Source organism: Chroicocephalus ridibundus, chromosome 24, assembly GCF_963924245.1.
Source record: "Chroicocephalus ridibundus chromosome 24, bChrRid1.1, whole genome shotgun sequence".
NCBI classification, from domain to species: Eukaryota; Metazoa; Chordata; class Aves; order Charadriiformes; family Laridae; genus Chroicocephalus; species Chroicocephalus ridibundus.
Genome location: NC_086307.1, coordinates 2590680 through 2614087, shown reverse-complemented (window position 1 = coordinate 2614087; position 23408 = coordinate 2590680). Strand labels below are relative to the sequence as shown.

The window sequence follows — 23408 nt, the reverse complement described above, 5'->3', positions numbered from 1 at the left end:
CCCCCCAGCTCTCTCAGCCTGTCCCCACAGCAGAGGGGCTCCAGCCCTCCCAGCATCTCCGGGGCCTCCTCCGGCCCCGCTCCAACAGCTCCGTGTCCTTCTGCTGTCCCCAGGGCTGGAGGCAGCACTGCGGGGGGCTCTCCCCAGAGCGGAGCAGACGGGTAGGATCATCTCCCTCAACCTGCTCATCCCCCGTGTTTTGAAGGGGAGATGCTGAAACGGCGGGGTCCCGCGTGGAGGGATGCTCTGTCACCCCCAGGTCCTCGGCCCAGCCCGTCCGCTGGGTCTCACCTTGTCCTCACCTTTGGGAATGGCTGAGCTTTCTGAAGAGATCCCTCCAGGATTGCTCCTGGCACGGACCGTGGCAGCCCAGGCGTTACAGCTGAGGGCTCTGGGCAGCCGCAGCCCTGGGCGCCACCACCAGCTCCCGGCCATTAGTGCTTTCGCGAAGGTGAGGATGAAGAGGGTTACGGCTCCATCTGAGCCCCCCGTAAGGCAAAGCCCGCTGCATTATATCCTAATCCGAGAGGCCTTGGGGATCGTGACTCCGAGTGGAGGCTCTAATCCCCTCCCGTAAACGATACGGCACTAACTACCCCGATGGGACTCTGGCCACATCTGGTAGGAGAAGCCTGCCGGGAGCGCGCGGCGGTACCTTTTGCTAAGAGGATGAGGATGGAGAGGGGAATATGCTAAACCTTTTATGCCGTGGGCGCTTTTTTTTTTTTTTTTTTTTTTTTTTTTTAGCTGCCGCGATCAGATGTCTGAGCCGGCGGGACGGGATCTCCATCTGGACGGAGGGCCCCGGCCCTCGGCGTGCCCCCGCGCCCCCGGCAGCATCCCTCCTCGCTGCCGGCCGCTGGAGACGCACCGCTGGGCTGCTCCTCCGAAAAGCCCGCTGCCGCTGCGTCCACCTCCCTTTCCTGGGGCTTTAAGGGGGGGGCAGAAATGCCCCCCATCGATGACCCCCATGCTCTGCCCCATCCCCGGCGTGGCTCAGCCTGCAGCCGCCCCGCTCGCCGATATGGCGAGGGAGGTGCCGTCCTGCCGACGGGAAACCCCGAGCTGGCTCAGAAACCCTCTCTCCCAGCCCTGAGCACAAATTAACCGAGAAAACGACCCAAAACAACCCAGCCCTCGCTTGCAAGGTGGGCTCCGCGACCAACCGGCTGGAAGGGACCTGGGGGCAGCATCCCTCTTCTCCCCCCCCCGCCCATCCTGGGGGGCACAGAGAGGCGTCGAGCCCTGCCGCGGCGGGGGTTGGAGGCTAGCCAGGATTTTCGTACGGTAAATCCTCCTTTTCCAGTGATTCACCCTGAGGATGAAAGGGGTGGGGAGAGCAGACCCCCCCCCCCCAGCCCCGAGCCCCCCAAGCCACTGGGGAGGGGGTGCGGAGCGTGGCTGGCAGCTGGGCTGGGGGTACACCCCCGGAGCAGAGGTTAATGAGCCAGGGGGGCCAGGAGCCGCGGCGGCCGTTAGCCCATATGGACACGCGGGTGGCGGTGGTGGAGGGGGGGGGCTTTGGCACGTGCCGGCGTCCTGCCCCCGCGTTTGGGGTGGCAGAGCCCACCCCCGTCTCCTCCGGCGTCACCACAAGTCACCCGAGAGGCAGAGTTAGGTCAGCGATGCCCCGGTCTGGAACTTGTCCCCCCCATCCCTCCCGCATCCCATCACCCCCACCACAGAGCCACGGAATGGTGGGGGTCGGAAGGGAGCTCTGGAGATCGTCTCCTCCAACCCCCCCTGCCAAAGCAGGGTCACCCAGAGCGGGTCCCACAGCATCGTGTCCCGGTGGGTTTGGAATCTCTCCAGAGGAGACCCCACGCCCTCTCCGGGCCGCCTGTGCCAGCCACCCTCACGGGAAAGAAGTTTATCCTCAGGTTGAGATGGAATTTCTCGTGTTCCAGTTTGTGCCCGTTGCCCCTTGTCCCGTCCCAGGCCACCACTGAGAAGAGTCTGGCCCCATCCTCTCCCCCCCAGCCCTTTAGCCATTGCTGAGCGTTGATGAGATCCCCCCCAGCTCTTCTCCGGGCGGAACAGGGCGCTCAGCCTCTCCCTCCGTCCCAGGGATGCTCAAATAAACACCACCGGGGAGAGCCAGGACCTCGGCGTGTCACCCGGGGCCGGGGTTGGTGGGGGGTGTCCAACACCCCGCAGGGCACGACAAGGACCACGCATCCTCCACCCCGGAGCGGGGATGCCCGCGGTGCCGGCCCGCAGCTGGCTCCGGCCGTTGGAGACACAAGCCGAGGCGGCGTCCGTTGCCCCCGAGGTTCAGCCAACGGCCGGGAGCCCGCGGGGCCCCCTCCGTACCTTCCTCCCGCTCCCCACGGGGACGCCGAGCGGCCAACTGTTCCCCGCAGAGACGGGCGAGCTGCAGCCCGGGCTAATCCAATCCATCAGGGGGGTAATGAGCTATGAAAGTGCGGATTCAATTAAGGGGGATTGCGACGGAAGGCAGAGCCCGGCGGCAGACGGAGAAAGGAGCCCGCTCCCCTCTGAAAGGGTCCATCTGTGCCGCCGTGTCCCGTCTTTGTGCTCCCTGAAAGAGCCGCAGAGGCACAAAAGCCGCCGCGTCCCTGCCGGGCGCTGGCGCTGCACAAGGGTCTGGCGATCCCAGCAGCCCTGGGGGGGAAACTGAGGCACGGCACGGTTAAAGGAGCAGCTTACGGCACCCAGGGCAGGGTTTGGAGGACAAATGCTCACACCCAGCTCTCTCACTGCTGGTTCCAACCTCGTTTGTAGGGGGTTTAACTTTTATTTGTGATTTGGTGGGGTTTGTGCAGGGCTGCTTGCCCCGGAGGTCTCCTGCTTGCCCCAGCGTGCCATCCGGGGCGCGGGGGGTACGTGGGCGGCAGGATGAACCCCCACCTTTGGGTTGGTCCTCAGGGCTGGGCCGGTCCTGGTGCCACCTGCCTTTCGGTGCCCGTCACCTGCCTGGAGGGACTTCTGGGCAGGTGACATCCCGGTGTCCCCCTCGGCCTCCAGGTACCTCCGGGGTCGGTGCTGGCTCGGGCATCTCGTGGGCACGTGGCCGAACCCGGCAAGTTTAATCCTCTGCAGAAGCCCCTGTTGAGTCACCGCACGGGGGGAGAGCAAGAATCGGAGCCCCAGGGCTCGCGGGGAAGGGGGGGGGGGGGCCGTGCCTCAGTTTCCCCCTCCGAGAACGGCTGGAGGAGGTGGCAGTGCCCTGGGTGGGGGCGCGGGGGGGGGTCCTCAGCACCCACCTGCCCTCGGCTCCGGGGCTTCTCCTGCATCCCTTGGGCTGGAAATACCCCCCGAGGCCTCTTCATCTGAGAGGCTCCCGCCTGATTACAACTTGGGAGGGATTGGGCCGGGGACGAGTTTAAAGACGGGATTATTCCTGTACAAATTCTGATTAAACCGTCCCCAAACCCTCCTGCTACAAGATTAAGCCGAGCTCTAATCTCGCCCGAGCAGCAAGACTTCGTCAATAACTCCAAATCTCTCCGCTGTTAGTTTATCTGCTGGGGATTAAGCCGGGAGGTTCCTGAACTTGTATTATAATATAAAAAAAAAAAAAAACAAAACACAAAACCCACCACAAAACCCCCACACAGAAGCCCCCCCAGCCCCGTGCGTGTGCGTGTGCCGGGCAGCTGCCGTCTCCCACCTCTCGGCCAGGGCTGGGGCCGGATGAAACGCCCGCTGCCACCCCGATGCCAGCGCGGGCTGGGGGGATTGCCCAGGGCTGCCCATCCCTGCCTGTCCCTGCCTGTTCCTGCCCATCCCTGCCCATCCCTACCCATCTCTGCCCATCCCTGCCTGTTCCTGCCCATCCCTGCCCGTCCCTACCCGTCTCTGCCCATCTCTGCCTGTCCCTGCCCTTCCCTTCCCGTCCCTGCCTGTCCCTACCCATCCCTGCCCGTCCCTGCCTGTCCCTGCCCATCCCTGCCTGTCCCTACCCGTCCCTGCCCGTCCCTGCCTGTCCCTGCCCATCACTGCCTGGCCCGGCCTGCCTCTGCCCGTCCCTGCCTGTCCCTACCCTTCCCTGCCCGTCCCTGCCTGTCCCTGCCCATCCCTACCCTTCCCTGCTCGTCCCTGCCTGTCCCTGACCATCCCTGCTTGTCCCTGCCCATCCCTGCCCGTCCCTGCCCGTCCCTGCCAGTCTCTGCCCATCCCTGCCTGTCCCTGCCCAACCCTACCTGTCCCTAGCCATCCCTGCTTGTCCCTGCCCACCCCTGCCCATCCCTGCCTGTCCCTTCCCATTCCTGCCCGTCCCTTCCCATCCCTGCCCGTCCCTGCCCGTCCCTGCCGCCGGGATGGGGTGTGCCGCCCTGGTCCCATCCCCTGACCTGGGGACATTCCAGGCTTCCAGCCCTTGCGGGAGCCCGGGTCCTCGTGCGCAGGACAGAGTCGTGCTCTGCTCTTGCAGGACACGATTTGTCACCCGGCAGCAGCCCGGGAGGTGACCACGGCCCTCAGCAGAGCGGGCTGTGGGACGGCTGGGGGGTGGCACAGCCTGGGGACAAGCAGCCGGGTCCCCACGAGCTCTTTTTGTGGCCCAGGTGTTTTCCACCCTCTCTGCTGGAGCAGCAGGGCTCAGGTCCGAGTGACGTCCCAGGAACGTCCCTCAAACACCATCTCTGAGGCTTCCAGACCCGGGCAGGCAGTGGGAGAGGGGCAGAAGGCCGAAGTGCTGCGTGTGGCATCCTCTGACCAGAGCTCATGGTCCCCCCTTACCCCGGCCACCGCTCCCTTATCCCAGACTCAGCCATGGTGGCATCCGCGTCCCCTTCTCTCTGCGTGGTCGCCTGCTCTGGACACCGAGGAGGGGACCCTGCGAGAGGGGCCCTTCTGCTGCTGGAAGGTGGCGCGGGGTTAGTACTGCCCAGGTACCGACGGCTTCGTCAGTCAGGGATGTGTCCCCAGAGTCCAGGGGAGGGGGGTGACACCTCTCCCAGCTGCATGACAGTCCCTCTTGGTCACCTTGAGCTCCCCTCAGGGTCAGCCCAGCCCACCAGGACCCACACCAGGACCAGGGTAAGACCAACTGCCGGCAGCAAAATCCCTTTGGGTGCACCTTTGGAACCAGCGCAGTCCCTGGGTGCCACGGCAGGGTGGGGATGGGGCAAGTTGGGAGAGCTGGGATGGCCGGGAGAGCCGGGATGGTCCCCCGAGGCAAGGGATGCTCCGGCGCTGGCCGTGGCTGGACCCAGCAGATGCCGGGGGAACGTTTTCCTTAATCCCCTGGCCCGGTCCCCGCTGCGTAAACACTCTGTACAGCTTTGCAAACAGATTGAACCGCGGCTGATCTGGAGCGCGGCAAAGAGCTTAGGGGGGCTCGGCCGAGCCAGCGCCGGGATTTGCGCGAATTACCCACCCCGCGCGGCTGGGAGGCTCCGGAGGAGCCGGCGGGATGGGGAACCCGGCCCCATCTCTACTGGGCTGGATGTGGGAAGGGGACCTTGCCCTCCCCTGGGTCCCCGGGCAGGGTGCAGGGGGTGCAGCAGGGTGATGGGGGCAGCCACGGATCCCCAGACGGATGCGTGAGGTGCAGCTTTTGAAAGCTCACAGGGCATCCCAGCCTGGGATGTCACAGAATCACAGAATGGTTTGGGTTGGAAGGGACCTTAAAGATCATCTCGTTCCACCCCCTGCCCTGGGCAGGGACACCTCCCACCAGCCCAGGTTGCTCCAAGCCCCGGCCAACCTGGCCTTGAACCCCTCCAGGGATGGGGCAGCCACAGCTTCTCTGGGCAACCTGGGCCAGGGGCTCACCCCGCTCACAGCCAAGGATTTCTTCCTCAGATCTCATCTCAATCTCCCCTATTCCAGTGTAAAACCCTCCCCCCTCGTCCTATGGCTCCAATCCCTAAATGCCATCCCTGGAGGTGTTTAAAAGCCGGGCAGACGCAGCGCTGAGGGACATGGGTCAGTGGTGGTTTGGGCAGCGTTGGGTTGATGGTTGGACTCCATGATCTGAAAGGCCCCTTCCAACCCAGGGAAGTGGCGGAATCACCATAGAACCACAGAATGGTTTGGGTGGGAAGGGACCTTAAAGCCCACCCAGTCCCACCCCCTGCCCTGGGCAGGGACACCTCCCACCAGCCCAGGTTGCTCCAAGCCCCGTCCAACCCGGCCTTGAACCCCTCCAGGGATGGGGCAGCCACAGCTTCTCTGGGCAACCTGGGCCAGGGGCTCACCACCCTCACGGCCAAGAATTCCTTCCTCAGATCTCATCTAAGATAGGTGCCTCAGCTGGCCGGGCTCTTCTCCCACGCATCCAGCCCCACAGCACGTCCAAGGGGACCTTCTCCTCTGCTGGGACATTGCCTGGTGCCACGCTCTGAGGAGCTGGATCTGCACACACCCAGGGGCTCGGTGGGATGCTGGGTGAATGGACTGGAGGATGCTGGATGGCGCAGGGATGGGGACACGCTGTGCACAGGAGTCACCCGTCAGCACAGCCACGTCCAGGACCAACTTGGACTCACGGAAAGAAGAAATGAGTCCTGAAGGCTGCAAATGTGCAAACGATGGGTTGGTTTGGAACACAGCGGTGTGAGCCGGAGGGTCATGGCTTCGCACAAGCCCAGTTTAACCCTCGGTGCCCAGTGGGCACGGGCCAGCTGCGTCCTGGCACATCCCTGCTGCCCCAGGATCAAGCATGGGGCCACCACGCTGATCCTCTTGGGACCACGCGCGGCTCCTCTCCCACCAGCCCGTCCTAATCAGCAAGAAAGTTAGTTGCCAAAATCTGCTGTCCCCAAGGGGGAAAAGACGATTAACTCAAGAATCAACAGTCTGATATTTCGGCTTAGTGGGAAAATCCTTGCGGTTTCCCAAGCTGGGCACATTAGGAGCTCAGTGGCTCACAGTGTGATCAGATTACAACCAATATCAGAATTACAGCTTTTAAATCTGGGGTTTAAAAAGACTTAGCAATTATCCAGCGCTGGGCACTCCCACGCCACTCTGGAAACCAGGGCGACTTGGAGCCAGGACCCTCAGAGCGAAGAGTTGCTTCCAACTGTGGCTTTTCCATGGATACCACCACCGTTGACTGTGTGCCCGGATGGTGCTGGACACCCCGACTGCTGCTGTGGGAATGCCCCATATGGGATGAAGGGCAAAGTGTCCCTCTCCTGGGGTCTTCTCCACCCGCCCAGGGAAGGACGGTGTAGGAGGCTGTTCCCAGCTGGCCTTTTCAGCTCTGATGGTCATCCTTCATCTTGCATGTTCCTCAGCTGCCTTCATCCCTCCTGTATCCTTGAAAAAAAGAGTCCTGGTTTTGAGCCAGCTCCCCCAGGGATGGGGCCGGCTGCTGGGGTGCCAGAGAGGGGCTGGAAGGGCTGCTCTGCCATCCCAGCCGACCCCAGCACGGGCCCAGGTGGAGACCCTGGGGGGAGTCAAAGCAAAGTCCAAGAAGTGTCCGGAGCCATCCCTGCGCCATATCCCAAACCGATGCTCACCCGGCATCCCAACCCCTGCTCACCCGATGCTCGCCCAGGAGATGCAGGAGCAGGAGGAGATGATGGACCATCGGAGGCTCCCAGTACCTGCTCCAGCCTCCGGAGGCCTCTTCCGGGAGAAGGAGCATCCTCCAATCTCAGCTGTGTCATTAGACTGGAAGGGGAGAGTTTCTAACAAGGGCTCCTTTGTCCTCGGTGCTAATTAGTCATTAAGGCTACCTAAGTGCAGCTGATGGACTGCCCACAGGGCTCAGCTCCTGGGCACCCACCGGTCCCCACGGTTCTGTGGGTCCTCACTGGGGCTGGTGAGACGCGGCGTTGCCTCCCCAGGTGGCCTTTCCCAGCACCCAGACCCTGCCTGCTCCGTCCCTGTCCCATCCCCCCCCCCGGCTGTGGGACCTCTCCCAGCCTCCCCCCACGCTGGGAAGGAGGTGGAGGGAGCTGCAGGGACCCATCAAGGCATGGTGGGGACAGGGACCCCGCTTTGCCACCCAGGGGGGAAGAGGGACCTGCCTCATGGGCTTCCAGGCTGTGCCAGCGCTGGGGAGCGCGCGGTGCAGCGAGCGTGCCAGTTCTCAGCTCCTCGCCACCCCACAGCCCCAACGGAGCCAAGCATCCGAGCCACGGGGGATTTGAAGGAGCCCAAGTGGGCCACGGCCCCGGAGCTCCTCCTGGGCTGCAGACACGCAGGGCTATTCCCTTGCCCCCCGCACACACGTGTACCGGGGGCCAGCTGCGCTCTCGCACGCCCGCGCACACACGCAGCCCCGAGGAGAGGTGGGGGGGGGGAGTGGCCGGCGCAGGAGCAGGGCGACGTTTGCCCCCAGCCTGGCACGGCTGCCTGCCCTCTTGGCACAGGCTGGGGCTGCTGGAAGGGGCGATTCCCCGGCTGTCGGGTGCACACGCGCCCGGGGGGACCTGGCACCGAGACGGGCTTGGCCAATGGCCAACGAGCGAAGGGCCACGGCGCGGTGAGGGGGGGGGTGCCGGGGGCACAGCTGGACCCTGGGCACCAGCGGGCGACCGGCCGCTGTCCTCATCCCATCGCTCCCAGAGCATCGCTGGGGGTGGGGGGGTGTCACGCTGCCGTCGGGTGTGTGTTCGTGGGTGCGTGCACACGTGTGCGTGTCTGTAGGTGTCCGGGGGTCGGGTTTTCATGCACGTGTGTGGGTTTGTGCGCACACATGCACATCCGTGCACGGCGGGAGGCACGGAGCCGTGCGGGAGGGTCGGGACTCTGCGTGTGCACGCACAGCTGTTGTACCTGTGTAAGGTGTGATGTGTTCTGAATGCGCGTGTGCATGTGTAAGTTGTGCGTACACACTGGGAAGGGTCTCCCCGCTTCCACAGGCTGCAGTAACCCCCAGCCCACGGTACAGACTGGGACAGGGTAAGACCCATCCCCAGGTAGGTGCATCCCCAGGACGAGCATCCCCAAATAGGAGCATCCCCAGGTAGGAGCATCCCCAGGACAAGCATCCCCAAGTAGGAGCTTCCCCAAGTAGGTGCATCCCCAGGACAAGCATCCACAAATAGGAGCATCCCCAGGTAGGAACATTCCCAGGTAGGAGCATCCCCAAGTAGGTGCATCCCCAGGATGAGCATCCCCAAATAGGAGCATCCCCAGGTAGGAGCATCCCCAGGTAGGAGCATCCCCAAGTAGGAGCATCCCCAAATAGGAGTATCCCCAGGAGGACCATCCCCAAATAGGAGCATCCCCAGGAGGACCATCCCCAAGTAGGAGCATCCCCAGGTAGGAGCATCCCCAAATAGGAGCATCCCCAGGTAGGAACATTCCCAGGTAGGTGCATCCCCAGGACAAGCATCCACAAATAGGAGCGTCCCCAGGTAGGAGCATCCCCAGGTAGGAGCAACCCCATGCAGGTGCATCCCCAGGATGAGCATCCCCAAATAGGAGCATCCCCAGGTAGGAGCATCCCCAAGTAGGAGCATCCCCAAGTACAAACATCCCCAGGTAGGAATATCCCCAGGTAGGAGCATCCTCAAGTAGGTGCATCCCCAGGATGAGCATCCCCAAATAGGAGCATCCCCAAGTAGAAACATCCCCAAACAGGAGCATCCCCAGGAGGACCATCCCCAAATAGGAGCATCCCCAGGTAGGAACATCCCCAAGTAGGTGCATCCCCAAGTAGGTGCATCCCCAGGATGAGCATTCCCAAATAGGAGCATCCCCAGGTAGGAACATCCCCAAATAGGAGCATCCCCAAGTAGGTGCATCCCCAAACAGGAGCATCCCTAGGAGGACCATCCCCAAACAGGAGCATCCCCAGGTAGGTGCACCCCCGGGTAGGAGCATCCCCAGCCCGGCCCCCTCCCGAAAGCCGATGCTCCCCTCTCCCTTGGGGACACACACGAGCTCTCCCCTCCTCGCCAGCCCCCCTGCCCAGCTCCCGCCAGCCGTGCGGCTCAGCCCTGTCCCCGCTCGGGGCCGCAGCGTCTCCCCCAGCCCTTCTCCGCGCGGCTGCAGCTGCGGGTGCCCCCAGAGAGCCCCCCGCCCTCGCCCCGCGCCGGGCAGCGCCAGCCGTGTGCCGGGCACAGCTTGCGGGGACGAGGAGCTCGGCAGCTCCCACCGGGCTCCCGGCAGCAGCCGGCGCGCGGGGTTTGGGGACGGAGAGGCACTGAGGTGTGCGAGGACACGTGGAACGCAGGGTCCCCACGCGAGGGGCCCCCACGGCCGCCAGAAGCTGTTTCGGGTTTTTAGCGCAGCTGGGACACGAGGGCTCGTGGGTGCCGGGTCACGCTCGCCCCGCTCTCGGTGGGGGTGAGGGCTTAGACGGGGTGAGGCCAGGACACGCGTGTCCCCCGTGCCTTCGCAGAGCCGGCGGGACGTGTCCCAAGGTGCCTCTGCGCAGTCACAGAGGTGACACGTGTGTGCGCGTGTGTGTGCGCTGGCACGTGTCACCTCCCTGCGTGCATGTATGGGGTGCTCACAAGAGCGTGTCTGCACGCGGACACGTGCCTCAGCACGTATGTGCATGGCGTGTCCGTGCACACACGCGTCAGCGGGCCGCCTGCGCGTGTTTGTGTGCGTGCGTGTGATATTCGTGTGCACGGGCAGGTCCACGGGGGCGCACACAGGGGCGGGTGTCTGGGGCGGCGCGTGTGTGTGACTCCGCGTGTGTTCGTGTCTACACGCGTGCCCACGCCACGCACCCCCCGGGCAGAGCCAGCAGCAGCTCCACGAAGGCCCCCACGCTCAGCCCGCAGCCTTCCCAGGGAGATGGCCTTCCCAGGGAGTCCCAGGGCCAGTGCTGGCCCCACGGCCATGGAGGCGCACACACGTGTGCGCATCTGGGGCAGCGCCCGTGTGTGGCTATGAGCATGTTTGCGTGCGTGTCGACGCGTGTGTGCACGTGTGTTTGTGACGTGCACCCCCATGAAGGCCGGGCAGAGCCCGCAGCAGCTCCGTAAATACACCCACATTCACCCCCCGGCCGCGTCCACCACCGTCACCACCCCCCCCACGCCTCTGGAGATGACCATCCCAGGGAGTCCCATGACCAGTGCTGGCCCCATAGCCAGCACTAGCCACCAGCAGCAGCCCACGGAGCCCAGCCCCAGGGTCAGGGATCCCAGCTGCACCCCGGCACGGGGGGAACTGGGATCCTCTGGTTCCCCCCGGGCAGCCCCTTACCACCACCACCCCCACCACCACCACCACCCCCACGCTGGAGACCACAGAAAAGGAGACACCAGCCCTGGGGCGACGCCGCTTGAAACAAGACCACGACTTTATTCGAGCTAAAACCCCAATTCTGCTTTCTTTACAAAAGGATAAACATTTGCTCTCAGTAGAAAAGGGAAGAAGCCCCCAGGAGCCAGGGGCCGGGGCAGGGACCTCCGGAGCTCAAGTCATCTCCAAATTCCCAACTCTATACAAAACACCTCTTGGCAAAACAGGGAGGTTTGGCCAGCCGGGCTCGCGAGGCCAGCGGGACATCAAAAAATAGTTGCCTGGATTCTCTTGAAGAACAAAAATAGTTGCATAGCCTTTAAAAGTTATTGCTCACCTAGAAACAGAAGGGACGAGTCGGGAGCTGCTGGGCACCGTCAGCCTCCAAAAGCCACGAAATGGCCGTGTTAAATACGCAGTTCAACATTAAATACGTAACCCCTGGGTTAAATAGTTGGTGTCATCATCAGAAACGAGACCGTGAGGGCAGGAAGAGAATAAATTAAATAAATAATGGCTAATAAATAATCCTGGAGCAACAGCACTGCAAAAACCACGCGTCTCCACAAAGCTAACTCCAACTAAGCACTTGGAAGTCAACTGGAACTTGAGGAGGTTGTTCAGCACATTCCACATTTTTATGTAAAATGGAAGGAAATAAATTAGACCCCCCCCACACACATACACACAGAGTAAATAATAAATAAAACGGGAAATTAAGACACACTTCTTTTGGCAGGGTGTCTTCAGGACACGGATCATGAGAAATAACGCTACAAACCGTAAGAAGATGTGGCTCTACCAGGAGCAAGGGTTCAGCTGAGCGCTCCTCTTCCGGCCGGGATATTTGTGCTCTGACAGACCAACCCTCCCTTCGCGAGGCTTCAAGAGCTCATGGTGGTTGTGGGTCACAGGCCAGGTCTGAGGCTCAGAAGAGGACGGGCAGCCGGGCTCAGCGCAGGAGGAGAGCAGTGGAGGGACCATCATGGAGAAGCTCTGAGCCTGTCTGGACCGTGCCATCCCTGGATGATACAGTGGCAGCGAAGATAAAGTTCTCTGTTGGGTGGGAAGCTTCAAGGAGGAGCAACCGTGTTGGTCTTCTGCAAGTGGTTGAGGTCATTCCCACCTCTGCCAGCCCATCTGGCCATGGCTGAACTGGGAAAACCATGACCCCATCAGAGCCTGAGCCATGTGCTGACGAGCTCATGGTGGTTGTGGGTCACAGGCCAGGTCTGAGGCTCAGAAGAGGACGGGCAGCCGGGCTCAGCGCAGGAGGAGAGCAGTGGAGGGACCATCATGGAGAAGCTCTGAGCCTGCCTGGACCGTGCCGTCCCTGGATGATACAGCGGCAGCAAAGATAAGGTCCTCCGTTGGGTGGGAAGCTTCAAGGAGGAGCAACCGTGTTGGTCTTCTGCAAGTGGTTGAGGTCATCCCCACCTCTGCCACAGCTGAACTGGGAAAACCACGAGCCCATCAGAGCCTGTGGAAGGGGAACTTGTCAGCCCAAGGGGCAGGAGGGGCTTGTCTCCACCTGATGCGAGACAGAGGTGTGCCCACACCCCACCACCCCAAGGAGGGAGGAAAAGGAGCGTAACATCTTGGCAATGGACGATCCCAAGTGCTGGAGTGCGTTCAGGCAGAAAGTCCTGCAGGGTGGAGCCACCTTCACGAGCATCTCTGGGGCAGAGGGAGCGGGAGGCAGCGGCTCAGCTTTCGGCGGCGGCTGCTCAGAGTTTGGCTGTCAGGAAGGGTTCACGTGGCTCCTGGGGACAGCTCGGAAATCAGCAAGGTGGCACCAGCACAGACCTGTTGGCAGAGCACAGGAGGGCCAGCCAAACCTTCCACGCCGATGTCCTGCAGAGATGCTCAGAAGTCTCTCACCCTGTAGCAGCGATTTCCTCGCTCCAGTTGTGTCCGTTCTAGAACCAGCTCCACGACGCGGCTGAAACTTCTCTCTACGTCAAGAATTTGGGTCTAACTCTGCTTCGCTATTCATTGAAGATGGCGTTGAGCTGGGGCCCGGCCACGTGGTGTGGGTAGGACTCATAGCTCATGTCTATGGGGATCTCGTAGCGGGGGACTGTGTTTTGGAAGTGAGAGGCATGTCCATGTGCTCCAGCCAGGCTGACGGAGGGATAGTGGGCCATGAAGGTGTAGGATTTATCCAGGTCTGGAGACCCATCTTGCTTCAAGGAGAAGTTCCCGCTGATGCTCAGGGGTGGCGTCAGGGGACCCTCATAGGGGGGAGTGGTGCAGTCAGAGGGATGGTTTCCAAAGGAAGCATCCACCAAGCTCTTGAAGGTCGGAGGCTTTAAATGCAGCAGGTGGGTTTCCATGGTCCCGTAGGGTGGACTTGGGAGCCCCGGGGACTGGTAGCTGAAGGAGTGGCTGGATATGGCGGATTCGCACACCGGGGACTTTTCTTCATGCTTCTCCAGGAACAAGGTCTGCGGTCCCAGCTGCAGACAGCCAGCCACCAGGTTGCTGGTGGGCTGGGACAAGCCCTTGCAGAGCATCTCCACAAAGCTCTTCCCTTCAGGAGTCTGCCCCGTCTCGAGCACCTCAGACAGAGCCCAGATGTAGTTCCTCGCAAGCCTCAGTGTCTCGATCTTGGACAATTTCTGAGTCTTGGAGTAGCAGGGCATCACCCTCCTCAGGTTGTCAAGAGCATCATTCAGACCATGCATCCGCGTGCGCTCCCGGGCGTTGGCCTTCACCCGCCGGGCCCGAAACCGCTCCAACCTCGCCTTGGTCATTTTCTTCTTCTTTGGTCCTCTTCTCTTCGGCTTTTCCCCATCATCCTCTTCCTCCTCTTCTTCCTCGATGCTGTCGTGCTCTTCATTCAAGCCAGACATCAATCCAAAAGGACCTTGCCTGCTGTCCTCTTCCTTCAGCTCATCTTTGGAGCTCAACGTTTCCTCCATCCAAGCTTGGGTGCTCACCAGCTCCGCCATCTCTTTGGGCTTGGCATACGCCTTGGTCATCTCCGATCTCTGCAACAAGGGGACAAGGAGATGTTAAGGAATTCCAGCAGGAGAGCCACTCAACATGTTGAGGGCATTAGGAACTGGCGTCAAAATCATCTTCCAGAGGCATCAACTGCTTTTTGTCCACCGATGGCACTTACAGAATCTATTTATCCATCCCCTATCTATGTATCCACCTACAATAATTTCTGCCGAATTTTGGGGGGAGCCACTGAAGCCTCTCCGTGGGGCCCAGCTCAGAGCTTCTAACAATTCAATTTTGGGGTTATTCCCGCTCATGACTCCTTCCCCTCGTGGCTTCAACCCTGATCGTGGGTTGCAAAAGGGAGCGCGAAAGCCAAGATCCTCCGCCTCTGGAGCTTTTCCTGCCTGACCTCTTCTAACCAGAGCACGTTTGCTTGAACCCTCGTTTCCCTCTGCCGTAACGAACACGCTCGCACCGCACGAACCAGCCCGGGTTTCATGTTAATCAGCCCCCCCAAATCCTGTCATCGGGCCTGACTCATTTAATAAAGCTTAGCGTCTAAGCAGCTTTGCTGAAAGTGCGCTGCCCAAGCCCTGGCTCCGCTGCCCCTCTCCACCCCACGCGGAAAATCCCACTTTTAATATGCGAGATGGGGCTGGCGGGCTGGATTAGGGTGTTAATTGCTGCGCACGGCCATCGCATCCCCGGAGGACCATGCGGCCCCAATTAACTCTTCGGCGGAGTAATAGGGGGTCTGTCAGATATTTGGAAATCTGGTGGGCGACGGTGGTGAAGGACCATCTCTTGGAAGAATGGATGGGTCTGGCTGAGCCAGGATGGAGAAGGTCCAAATGCCTCCTGCGAGCATCCCGGTGGGACCACAGGGCTGCACCCGCTCTGGGCAGTGAGAGCAGCCCAGAAACAGCTGCGGATCTGCTCCAAACCCCCTTCCAGGCTGCGGTCCGAGGGTTATTTCACCCCACCCTTGGAGACCCACCCCAAACGCAGCATCCCTGCCTGCACCTCCCGTCCCTCACCGGTCCTGCGCACCAGAATCCATCCCAGAAGAAAACCCGCGGGTTTGGGGCTGCGTTTGAGAGGCGACCCCAGCGCCTGCCCCCGTTCCCTGCGCTCCGCGGAGCAGTATTCCCACGGAAATGTTTCAGAAGGTTGTCTCTTGGGAAATCCAGTTTGAATTTTTAGGGATTTTTGCTCTCTTTCTCCAGAATATTGATTTTGGTTTTAAAGCGGGGGGGAAGTAGACAAAGAGGGAATTGCCTGATGAAGTCACTTCGGTAGTTTCCCAAGTAAGGAGACGGTGGGAACCCACGGTGAAATGGGAAGCCTGTCCAGCCCCTTATATTTTTCGTTTTCAAACGTCTCCATCCCACATGGTCTGAAAGAACGACAAGAAACCCATTGCAGGAAGACGCCTGCTCTAGCCGAAAACTTAATTTTCAAGTAGGGCTGGCTGCGCTCATGGGCAGAGGGAGATGCTCGCCCTTTGTGTCACCAGGCACCGAGGTCCCCTCCCAAAACAAGTGGGTTCAATTCCTCCTCCTTTCCTGTAGGACCAGGAACCTGGTTTCAAGCCTCCACTGGTCTCTTTTCAAGGGACTCGATCCCCCAGAGGAGGACAGTTGGTTCAGGACAAAGACTGACCGACCCCAGCCCCGGGTACGAAGACCCCGACCCCGGACGGGGCCACCCAAGGCAGAAGAAACACAGAGGGCTGAGGAAGAGGATGCAGGAAAAAGATGCTGGCACAAGAGCCAGGAACAAAATGGGCAGCTGGGGCTGGGAATTTATCCCGGAGTGGGGGGCAGGAGGGACAAGAAACCCACAAGCACACCACAAAAATTAGGATTTGCTTGAGGGCTCTGCACCACGTCCTGCCTGGGAAGGCAGCAGGATGTGGCCCAGCTGTAGGTGGAGGCGGTGGGCTCCGGCTGCAGGGCGGATTAAAAGCCCCACAGCTGCTCCATCCGCTCCGGCACCCGACGGGGTGGCTACGGGGACACCGGTGTCGGCTGAGTCCTGAACCCCGGGGCTGCCCAGAGCTCCCAGTCCCACTCATGGTCCCGCTCCCAGCCCCACCCTCAGCCAACTGGGGCAGGGGAGAGGGGGCGCACTGACATTTTGGAGGGGCAGAATCTGCTCAAGGGCAGCCCTGCAGCAGCCACACGGACCTGGAAGAGTGGGAGGAAGGTGGGGGATGCTGGTTTCCTCCTCGCTGGGGTCCTGGCCCCGGGCAGGACTCGCTGGGGAAGGGGCTGCCCCTGAAGAGCACCGGTCCCCCCCCCCACCCCTCCCCGGGCTGCCCCCTCCGGCAGCGGAGAAACAAAAGCCTGGGGCTGCGGCAGGTCCTTCATCACCTCCTTCACCTTCATCACTGCCATCCCCAGCGGTGGCCGGACCCACCACCAGCCAGTGCCCGGCGCCGGGGCAGGGCAGAGCCCCCAGCACGGGGGTCCCGGGATCCGCGGCTCCATCCCCGACGGCTGCGGGGAGCCGCGGGGGGCGGCTGGGGCTCGGTGCCGCCGGCTCCATCCCACCCTTCGCCCGCCACCCCCGGCAGAGCCCCCCCCACGCCCCGGGACGGGGTCCCGCTGCTCCGCCGTCGGGGCAGAGCCCCCCGCGCCGTCCCGGGGAACCGGGGACACCGAGCGGCCGCAGAGCTCCGTCGGAAGGGGCCGACACCTCCCTTCAGGTCCCCCCGCACCCCCGGGGGTCCCAGCCCGCCCTTACCTGGGCACCGGAGCGAGTCCCCGCTGTCACTTGCCCGGGCACATGGTGCCTCCAGCCCCGGGGGCGCGGGCAGCTCCCGCGGCGGCGGCACCACCGGGAGCGACACCGGGAGCGGGCAGCTCGGCTGTCGGGCGGTTTTGAGAGCTCCGCGCTGCCGGCGGCTCCAGCCCGGCCGCGGATCCCCCCTGGCTCCTCCCACGGGGGGAGGTGACCGAGCCCGGCTCCTCCCGCCCCCCCACCGGGGCCCCGACGGCAACCCCGGGACATCCCTGGGTGGGGGACCCCCGGTGGGGACGCCCGGTCCCTGGGCATCCCTGGGTGGGTGCCCCTCGATGAGCATCCTCGGGTGGGTACGCTGGCTGGGGTCCCGTGGATGGGCACCCTTGGGTGAGCATCCCTGGAGCAGCACCCTCAGATGAGCACCCTGAGATGAACACCTCAGGATGGGCACCCCTGCTTGAGCACCCCTAGATGGCCACCCCTGCATGGGCACTCCTCGATGATGAGCACCCCTAGATGGGCACCCCTGGATGATGGGCACCCCTGGATCTATACCCTTGGAAGAGCACCCTGAGATGAACACCTTAGGGTGGGCACCCCTGCAAGAGCATCCCTAGATGGCCAGCCCTGCATGGGCACTCCTCGATGATGAGCACCCCTAGATGGGCACCCCTGGATGATGGGCACCCCTGGATGGGTATTCCTGGATCTGTACCCTTGGAAGAGCACCCTGGGATGAACACCCCTAGATGGGCACCCTGGGGTGAGCATCCCTGGAGCAGCACCCTTGGATGAGCACCCTGAGATGAACACCTTAGGATGGGCACCCCTGCTTTAGCACCCCTAGATGGACATCCCTAGATGGGCACCCCTGAATAGGGACCCCTAGATGGGTGCCCCTGAATGAACACCCTTAGGTGGGTACCCCTGGACCAGTACTCTTAGAAGAGCACCCTGGGATGAACACTTTGGGATGGGCATCCCTGGATGAGCACCCCTGGATGGGCACTCTGGGAGGAACACCAATGGGCACCCCTAGGTACACACTCCTAGATGGGCACCCTTGAATAGGGACTCCTGAATGGGTATCCTTGGACCAACACCCTTGGAAGAGCACCCTGGGATGGGCATCCCTAGATGGGCACCCCTGGATGATGAGCACCCCCAAGATGGGCACCCCTGAATGGGCATCCCTGGGCCAGCACCCTTGGAAGAGCACTCTGGGATGAAGACCTTAGGATGGGCATCCCTAGATGGGTGCCCCTGGGTAGGAACCCCTGGATGGGCACTCCTGGATGATGAGAACCCCTAGATGGGCACTCCTAAACGGGCACCCCTAGATGGGTATTCCTGGACCAGTACCCTTGGAAGAGCACCCTGGGATGGGCATCCCTAGATGGGCACGCCTGGATGGGCACCCCTGGATGATGAGCACCCCTAGGTGGGCGCTCCTGAATGGATATCCCTGGACCAGCACCCTGGGATGAACACCTTGGGATGGGCACCCCTGGATCAGCACCCCTAGATGGATCAGTACCCTTGGAAGTGCACCCTGGGATGGGCACCCCTAGATGGACACCCTTGGGTGAGCATCCCTGGACCAGCACCCTTGGAGGCGCATCCTGGGAGGAACACCTTAGGATGGGCACCCCTGGATGGGCACCCAGCACCAGGACAGACCCAGCCGTGCAGCTCCACGGGGGGAGTCCCCCAGGGTGTCCCCGTCCGACAGGACACGGCCAAGCACGACGTGACGGTGACACGGGGGGGGGGTGGGGGCTGCCGGGGGTGTCAGACTGGGGTGTCATCACCCTCCTCCCGCCTTGGCCGGGCACAGCCGTGGTGACGCGGGCGCTGGGGATGGCCGGAGGCGGGGGGGGGCCAAGCCCTGGGCGACGCTGGCTCCGACCCAGGTGCTGGGGGGGGGCAGGGGGGGGCCGCAGCTCCCTCCCGGCTGTAATGAGAGAGCAAAGGGGGAGTAATTAGTGGCTGGTACAGCCAGAAGGGGCCCGGCTGAGCTCGCCGCCTCCGTTCAGACAAGGGAAGGGGCCCCGGGGCTCCACAGCCCCCGGCCGGTGAGGGGGGTGATGGAAAAAGACACCCACCCCCCCCCATTAATTAAGGGATGAACGTTATGGGTCACCCCGCTCTGCGCCCCCCGCCGGACCTGGAGCTCGGCACCTCCAACCTCAGGGGCTGCAGCCCCCCGGCCTGGGGAAGGGGCTGGGCTGGGACCCCCCCCTGCAGCAGCGGGGCTGGAAGCGGGGAACGCCGACGGCACCCCAAAAGTCATCCCTCTGCCCCCAACCCCCCCCCCCATCATCCCTGCCCGGACTCTGGTCCCAGCGTCGCTGCGTGGGGGCCTCCCCGCACGCGCCAGCCCGCGGGACCCTCCGCCCTTAATTTCGAGCGCTCGCCTCTCCTGTCTTTGGCAGCCTGGGATTACAGGGAATACTAATTAATTCATTAGTGGCTTCATGGCTTGCTTCCCAGCGCCAGGCTGGGCCGGGCTGGGCAGGCAGGAACAGATTGCGGCCAATAAATCTGCCTGTTGCCACATTGCCCGGCTCGGTGGCCGCTTCGTCCCCTCCCTGACAGATGGCTCCAACAGGTCCGGGCACCCGCACAAAGGGGCCGGTGGGCGCCCGAAGCTGGGGGTGGAGGGCCGGGGGGGGGGGGGACACACACGCACACGACACAAACGCACACAAGGAAACCTCCCCCGGGGCTGGCGGTGGCCCCCGGATGCCGGGAGCGGGGGTGACCCCCCGGGAGCGAGCGGGACCATGGCGGGGGCATTGTGTGCCGGGCCACGTGCCGCTGGCTAATCCCATTGTGCGGGGGCTTTGCATCTGTTGGGGTTACGGGGGGGCTCTGCCCCCCCACCCCCCACCCCACCCCCAACCCCAGGACCCCTCTCGCAAGATGTTCAACCTCCCTGTTCCCACCTCTGTCGCCAGCCCCGGGGACGGGGACCCCGCAGACCCCGGGACGGGACCTTGCTGGGCTGTGGCTGGGGTGGAGGTGTAGCCCCCCCCCCACACACACACACACACCCCCCCCCGACATGCCGGGTGGGCGCTGGGGGTCTCCGAGGTGGACTGGCATCACCAGTTACCACCTGGGCTCAGCCCCGCTGACCCCCAAACCCCAAGCTGTGCCCACCCCAGCAGCCTCCCACCCTCCCCGAGAGCCCCCCCCTCACCCCCATGTGTCCTTTCCTTGTGCCCCCCCCCTCCTTGATGCCCCCTGCGTAGCCCGCTCGTCCCCCACGTGTCTTTCCATCCCTCCCAGGACCCCTCCATCCCCCATTTAACCCTCCCATCTCTCAGGGGTCGTATCCCCAGGTCCCCTGTCCCCCGCAGGTCCCCCACGCCCCCCCCCCATCACCTTCCCACCCCCCCCCCCCACCATATCCCTCCCCAGCTCTTCATTCCCCAGGCGCTGGGGGGGGTCCAGACACCAGTTCGTTACCCCACACCCATCTCAGCTCAGGGCCACTGCATGTTCCCACCCGTGCCTCAGTTTCCCTCTGAGCAGCGCAGGTCACGAGGAACAGACTGCACCGTCCCCGTGACCCCCAGAGAAAAGGTGGCAGGTCCTGAGCTCGTCCCCGTTACCCCCAACTGTTGGTCACATGCCAGATGTCCCTCACCCTGTGACCCTTCCCTGGTGCCCTGCAAGGAAATCTCCCTCGAAAGCATCCTCCTTCTCGGGTGCTCCACATCCCAGGGCCACAGCCACGGGGGGGGGGCAAGAGCAATCCCGGTAGGGCTGGGGTGATGTGAGGGACTGGGGGGGGACTTGGAGCAGGTCCTCCTGATGGCTGCAAGGCTTGCCAAAAGGAGCTAGATTTGGGGTGCTTCACCTTGATGATGCTCCATCCTGGGATGTTCCACCTCGAAGATGCTCCACCCTGGGATGCTCCACCTTGGTGGTTCTCCATCTTGGGATGTTCTGCCTTGATGGTGTTCCATCTTGGGATGCTCCACCTTGACAATGCTCCACCCTGGGATGCTCCACCTTGATGGTGCTCTATCTTGGGATGCTCCACCTTGACAGTGCTCCACCCTGGGATGCTCCTCCTCGATGATGCTCCACCTCGATGATGCTCTACCTCGATGATGCTCTACCTTGGGATGTTCTGCCCTGATGGGGTTCCACCCTGGGATGCTCCACCTTGATGGTGCTCTGCCTTGATGGTGCTCTACCTTGGGATGCTCTACCTTTATGATGCTCCACCTTGATGATGCTCCACCCTGATGATGTTCCACCTTGATGCTGCTCCACCCTGGGATGCTCCACCTTGATGGTGCTCCACCTTGTGATGCTCCGCCTTGATGGTGCTCCACCCTGGGATGCTCCGCCTTGATGGTGCTCCGCCTTGATGGTGCTCCACCCTGGGATGCTCCGCCTTGACGATGCTCCACCTTGATGCTGCTCCACCTTGATGCTGCTCCACCCTGGGATGCTCCGCCTTGATGGTGCTCCACCTTCATGGTGCTCCACCTTGATGCTGCTCCACCCTGGGATGCTCCATTTTGACGATGCTCCACCTTGATGCTGCTCCACCCTGGGATGCTCCACCTTGATGGTGCTCCACCTTGTGATGCTCCACCTTTACAATGCTCCACCCTGGGATGCTCCACCTCAATGATGCTCCACCTGGAGAGGGGATAGAGCCAGCACCTGGATGCTCCAGGCAGGGCACAAACCTGCACGTACAAGGGGCAAAATCTGGGGAGGATGAGAAGCGGGGGAGCCTCATCCCACCCCTCTCCCCATGTCCCACCAGCACCCCGGTGGCCACCGCCCCCCGCCTCCCCGTCCCCTAATCCCCCTGCCAGCCCCTGGCCTCGGAGGGGCCGCGGCCTGGAAGGGGGGGTAATTGCCAGAGTAAATATTGTGAAAGCCGATTGCGGCCCCGCTGCCGGCCGCCCACCGCCCCCGCGCCCGGGGTTGGCATTCCTGGGCCTGTGCGGAAACGCAATTACCGCGTATTAACGGGGTCTAATTTAATCCCGGCAGCTGCGCCCGGGACGGCTCATTTGCATGACACTGGGGAATGCAATTAAAGAAAAATCAGGGGCTATGGGGGGCCCGGTGGGGCGGCGGGGGACCGAGGGGGCCGCGGCCAGCGCTCGCTGACCCGTGTTCGTCAATTTGAGCGATGGTGGCACCGGGGTGAGGTGGCGGGAAGGGGGGGGGGGGCGGAACTGTGACAAAAGGGCCCTGTCCCCAGGGTCCCCCAGTTTTGGGGGTCTCCCAAGTCCCATGGGCACCGTCCTGGTGGCCCATCCTTGGGGTCCATTTGGCTGCAGAGGGCGTTTCGCCACCCCGACGGCTCTTGGTGCTGGAGAAGGGACATGTCGGGGGCTGGAGACGCTCCGAGGGGACCAGCCACGTCCCCAGCCCTCGCTGCGGCACCCCTCCTGCCCGCTGGCCACATCCTGCCCCCCAAAAACCCCCAGGCGGTGGGTGGCACAGAGGACGGAGCACCCGGTGCGTCCCGATGCTACGGGGTGCTCTCACATGGCTCCGTGCCTCAGTTTCCCCTGCCCGCCCTGAGGGGGAGGCGGACGGGGATGGGTTGCCAAAGTGCCCAGCTGGACTGGGGGGGACAGATGGGCCCCAGCACCCCCGGCAACCGGCGGGGGAAAGGGCCACAACCCCGCTGTCCCCCGGGACCAAGCTGGGAGCCGTTCCCAGCGTGGCTACTGGCCCGCTGGGCTCCTGGCAGCCGCAGGATGTGGCGGCTGCGGGCACAGCTGGGAGAGCCCGGATTTGCTCCCGGTTGCCTCCGGCCCAGTGGAGCTGGCAGGGATGGCGTCCTCCTTCCCGCAGCAGGGCTTGGGGACACCCTGGAGCTGGGGGACGTCTCCGTCGCACGCAGGGGACAGCGAGTGACGCCCCAGCCGTGCCACCACCTGCTGCATCAGCCCGGGTGACACCGGGACATCCCCGGGGCTCGGCGGGGTCCCGGTTGCCGGAGCACTCTGGAAAACAAGGGGCGCAACTCCCAGCCCCTTGGCCAGAAAAGGGTTTATCAGGGTGGGGAAAGACCCTTTTCCCAGCGCTGTGGGGCAGAAACCCCCCAGGGCTCAGCCCCCAGAGGGGATTTTTCTACTGGGAGTGGGGCCAGGGGGGGTGAGGGGGGGGTCCTGGGTGGGCTCAGCAGCACCAAACTGGCTGCTGAGGAGCAGGATCGAGCCCTCCACGGCCCCTTCCCTTGCGCTGGCAGGGTCCTGGGGGTCCCCACGCCGAGGGCAGCCGTGTGGCACAGCGGGTCCTGCCCCCGAGGGCACCCTCAAACCGGGGGTGCAGCCCCCACCCGCAGCCCCCCCAGACGAGCAGTCGGCGTGTGGCGTCCCCGACCCCTGCTTTGCGTCTCGACGAAGGCGCCCAGGTTGGCAAAATCCATTGGGGGGGGGGCGGGGGCGGTGTGCCGGGCCCGGATAACATCTGCTCATGGGCTGGGGGTGCCGGTCCAGCCCCCCTCCATCGCCCCATCACCCTGCGGGGGGGGGGGGGTCTCCAGCCCTTTGCCCTCCCACCACCCCCCCAGCTGCCTGTGAGCA

General features: G+C 63.2%; 1 protein-coding gene across 1 annotated transcript; it reads right to left on the bottom strand.

Annotated features, from left to right (window-relative positions):
• Positions 1 to 13118: 13118 nt before the first annotated feature.
• On the bottom strand, positions 13119 to 16926 carry NEUROD4 (neuronal differentiation 4). Its single transcript, XM_063359307.1, has 2 exons — positions 16831 to 16926; positions 13119 to 14123 (listed from the first exon to the last, which is right to left on the bottom strand). Exon 2 carries the CDS (start codon positions 14112 to 14114, stop codon positions 13119 to 13121), a length of 996 nt encoding a protein of 331 aa, XP_063215377.1. The 5' UTR covers positions 14115 to 14123; positions 16831 to 16926.
• Between the last annotated feature and the right edge of the window lie 6482 nt (positions 16927 to 23408).

Excerpts from the sequence above, each read along its gene's own strand:
- NEUROD4 (XM_063359307.1), bottom strand. The coding sequence starts at position 14,114 with ATGACCAAGGCGTATGCCAAGCCCAAAGAGATGGCGGAGCTGGTGAGC.